The 3,355-nt window shown below is 43.3% G+C and overlaps 1 protein-coding gene across 1 annotated transcript; it reads left to right on the top strand.

The window, feature by feature from the left end:
- The first annotated feature begins 375 nt into the window (after window positions 1-375).
- On the top strand, window positions 376-1,032 carry LOC138895677 (uncharacterized). The gene has a single exon (XM_070180393.1). The coding sequence runs from the start codon at window positions 376-378 to the stop codon at window positions 1,030-1,032; it is 657 nt and encodes a 218-aa protein (XP_070036494.1).
- The last annotated feature ends 2,323 nt before the right edge of the window (window positions 1,033-3,355 follow it).

The raw sequence follows: 3,355 nt of genomic DNA on the forward strand, positions 1-3,355 counted from the left end.
AACGTCCCGGATATTAACCAACAGAACGCCCAAAATCCAGCACCTCCTCAAAACACACCAAACCAACATCCACAAAACCCTCCTGCACTTCATCAATACGCCACACCTCCTCAAAATCCTAACCCTCCACCAGTGCCAACTCCTCCTCAAAACCAACATCTTCCGACTCAGTATCCATAAACTACTACCTACCATACTTCTCAAAATATGCCGCAACCTACCCCCGATACGCAGAACTCAACCAATGATCACCACTACACTCAAACTCCCGGCATCCACCAAAATAACCCCATATAGGTAGAAACCCTACCTCACCCCACTCAACAAACCCCATACACACCGGAATCTGCCTAGAAGGACCTGCTCATCAAGAATATGGCAGAGGAACTTAAGAAGCTCACAAGCCGAGTCGAGGGTGTCGAAGGGGGTAAAGGCATTGAGGGTTTAAATTATGAAGATCTGTGTATTCAGCCAGACGTAGAACTGTTAGAGGATTACAAACCTCCTAAGTTCGAGATGTTTGACGGAACAGGTGACCCAAAGGTGCATCTAAGGACATACTATGACAAGCTCGTAGAAGTTGGGAAGGATGAGAGGATTCACATGAAGCTATTCATGAGAAGTCTCACTGGGGACGCCCTATCTTGGTACATCAGTCAAAATCCCAAGAAGTGGGTTAGTTGGGTAAGCATGGCATCAGATTTCATGGATCGATTTAGGTTTAATACAGAGAATGTACCAGACGTCTTCTACATACAGAATCTCCAGAAGAAGCCAACAAAGACTTTCCGCGAGTATGCTACTCGATGGAGATCAGAAGCCGCGAAAGTAAGGCCGACATTGGAAGAAGAGCAAATGAACAAGTTCTTCGTCCCGGCCCAGGATCCACAATACTATGAAAGGTTGATGGTTATCGAGAACCACAAATTCTCTGACATCATCAAGCTAGGGGAAAGGATTGAAGAAGGGATTAAGACCGGAATGGTAACTAATTTTGAGGCATTACAGGCTACAACAAAGCATTGCAGTTAGGGGGTATATCCAAGAAGAAAGAAGTAGGGGCCGTGATGGTAGTCCAAGGTCCAAAATATCCTCTTACATACCAAACACCTCCACCCACATATCAGCCTTCACCTCCTAGATATCCACAACCCACCACTACCTACCACACTTATAACACCCAGCTGGTATATTATCACTCACCGCCAGCCAGCCAAAACTACCAAAAACCTAGACCAAATTTTGACCGTAGACCACCCAGACAATACACCCCAATTGTTGAACCTGTAGACCAATTGTACGAGAGACTTAAGGTTGCCAGTTATATCACTCCCATTCTCGCTGTCGACATGGAAAATTCCTCTCAATGGGTCAATCCAAATAAGACATGTGCCTATCACTCAGGCATGAAAGGTCATTAATTGACACCAAAATCATACAAGCAAATAAGGCTGCACCTAATGTCCGTAACAATCCTCTCCCAGATCACAGGGGCGGAGGGGTAAACATGATAGAGACTGATGAAGAATGGGACTCAGAGGGGTCAATTGGACTCATTCGAGAAGGGGATAATCCTGAAACATCTCCAGTCACTCTCACACCTATCATGGTACAAACTCAAGCACCAATTGAAGTTGATGTAGCTGCACCAACTCCATTTGAGGTTGAAGTAACAACACCCTTCACCGTGATGGTAGCACCTATACCGTCTTATAAGTCTAAAGTTATACCATGGGATTATGTTGCAGAAGCAAGAAGGAAAGTATTTCGTGGTTGATAATTTGAACAAAACCCCTGCTCAGATATCCATTCTATCACTACTGTAGAATTCTGAGGCACACAAGAATGCACTGATGAAAGTATTGAATGAGGCTTGTGTACCTAACAACATTACCAGTGGAGAGATGGCCAATATGGTAGGACAAGTGTTGGAAAGCCACAAGATCACTTTTCATGAAGACGAGCTATAACCAGAAGGACTAAGTCACAATAGGGCACTGCATATCACAGTGCAATTTGAGGATAAGTTCATTGCCAGAGTCCTGATAGATGGGGGTTCGAGTCTTAACATATGTTCACTAACTACGCTGAGAAGATTGAGTAAAAGCCTGCACGAGATACGAGCAGGAAGTATGAATGTGAAAGCATTTGATGGGTCTCAAAGGGCCACAATTGGGGAAACCAACCTCAGATGATAGATGGGCCCAACCTGGTTTGATGTTAACTTTCAAGTGTTGGACATATCTGCTACCTACAACCTATTATTGGGACAACCTTGGATACATGCCGCTGGGGCCGTATCTTCTACTCTATATTAGGTCGTGAAATTTAAGCGGAACAATCAGTAAGTGATCATCCATGGGGACGGAAGTAATCCCATTTACACTAGTCAAACTGTTCCGGTCATCGAGAATAGAAGGAATTTGGGTGGAGAAACATAGCATCGCATCGAGCGCGTCAACGCAATTGAAAAGGACAAATGGTGGAGCAGTAAGATAGAAGGCATATTGGCATGGACAGGGTATGAGCCTGGCAAAGGTTTCGGCAAAAATCTCCAGGAGATCACCAAACCAATACAGCTAAATCGTCACGGCACAACTTTTGAACTTGGGTATGAATACACCTGGCACGAGTATCAGAATTGGTTGCCATCATGGCGTGGTCCTTATTACCCTCTAGAGCAACCAGTACCACATTTGAGCCAGTGATTTCACCATGCTGACATGATGTGGGAGTCCGAAGAAGATGAAGTTCTAGCCGGTATAAGGAATCTGTTTCTGGATGATGGAGACATGGATTGCAGTGCGATAGTTGAGGAGGAAGAGGAGGAAGGCCTCATTATTAAGACCTTGGAGAAGGGAGCTGTTCTCAAGAACTGGATTGCTGCACTATCAAGGGCCCATCGAGTTCCTGGGTAGCCTGACAATTAGCATCATTTATTTTTAAAAGAAATTCTATGAGCATTAAAGACGTTTTCAGAATTTTGTTTTAAGCATTTTTTTTTTGAAATAATTGCTCAAGTCATCGACCGCACCTAATTGACGTTTTCAAGATTTATCTAAATGCATTGATGTTTTTAGTATTTATTATTATTCTTTACGTTTTGTTTTCTACAATATTATTATTACCTACCCCGATGAACTTACGACTGTGACATGTACAGAGATAACGCAACATAAGGATAATGATTTAGAGGATCTGGAAGAGGATATAATTCCCGAGGAAATTGTCAGATAAGTGAAAAACTTTGAAAACAAACCTAAGTCCAATCTAGACGAGACTGAGGTAGTCAACTTGGGAGATTCTAAAACCGTCAAAGAAACTTGCATAAGCATTCACTTGTCACCATCAGAGA

This window comes from Nicotiana tomentosiformis, chromosome 7, assembly GCF_000390325.3.
Source record: "Nicotiana tomentosiformis chromosome 7, ASM39032v3, whole genome shotgun sequence".
NCBI classification, from domain to species: domain Eukaryota; kingdom Viridiplantae; phylum Streptophyta; class Magnoliopsida; order Solanales; family Solanaceae; genus Nicotiana; species Nicotiana tomentosiformis.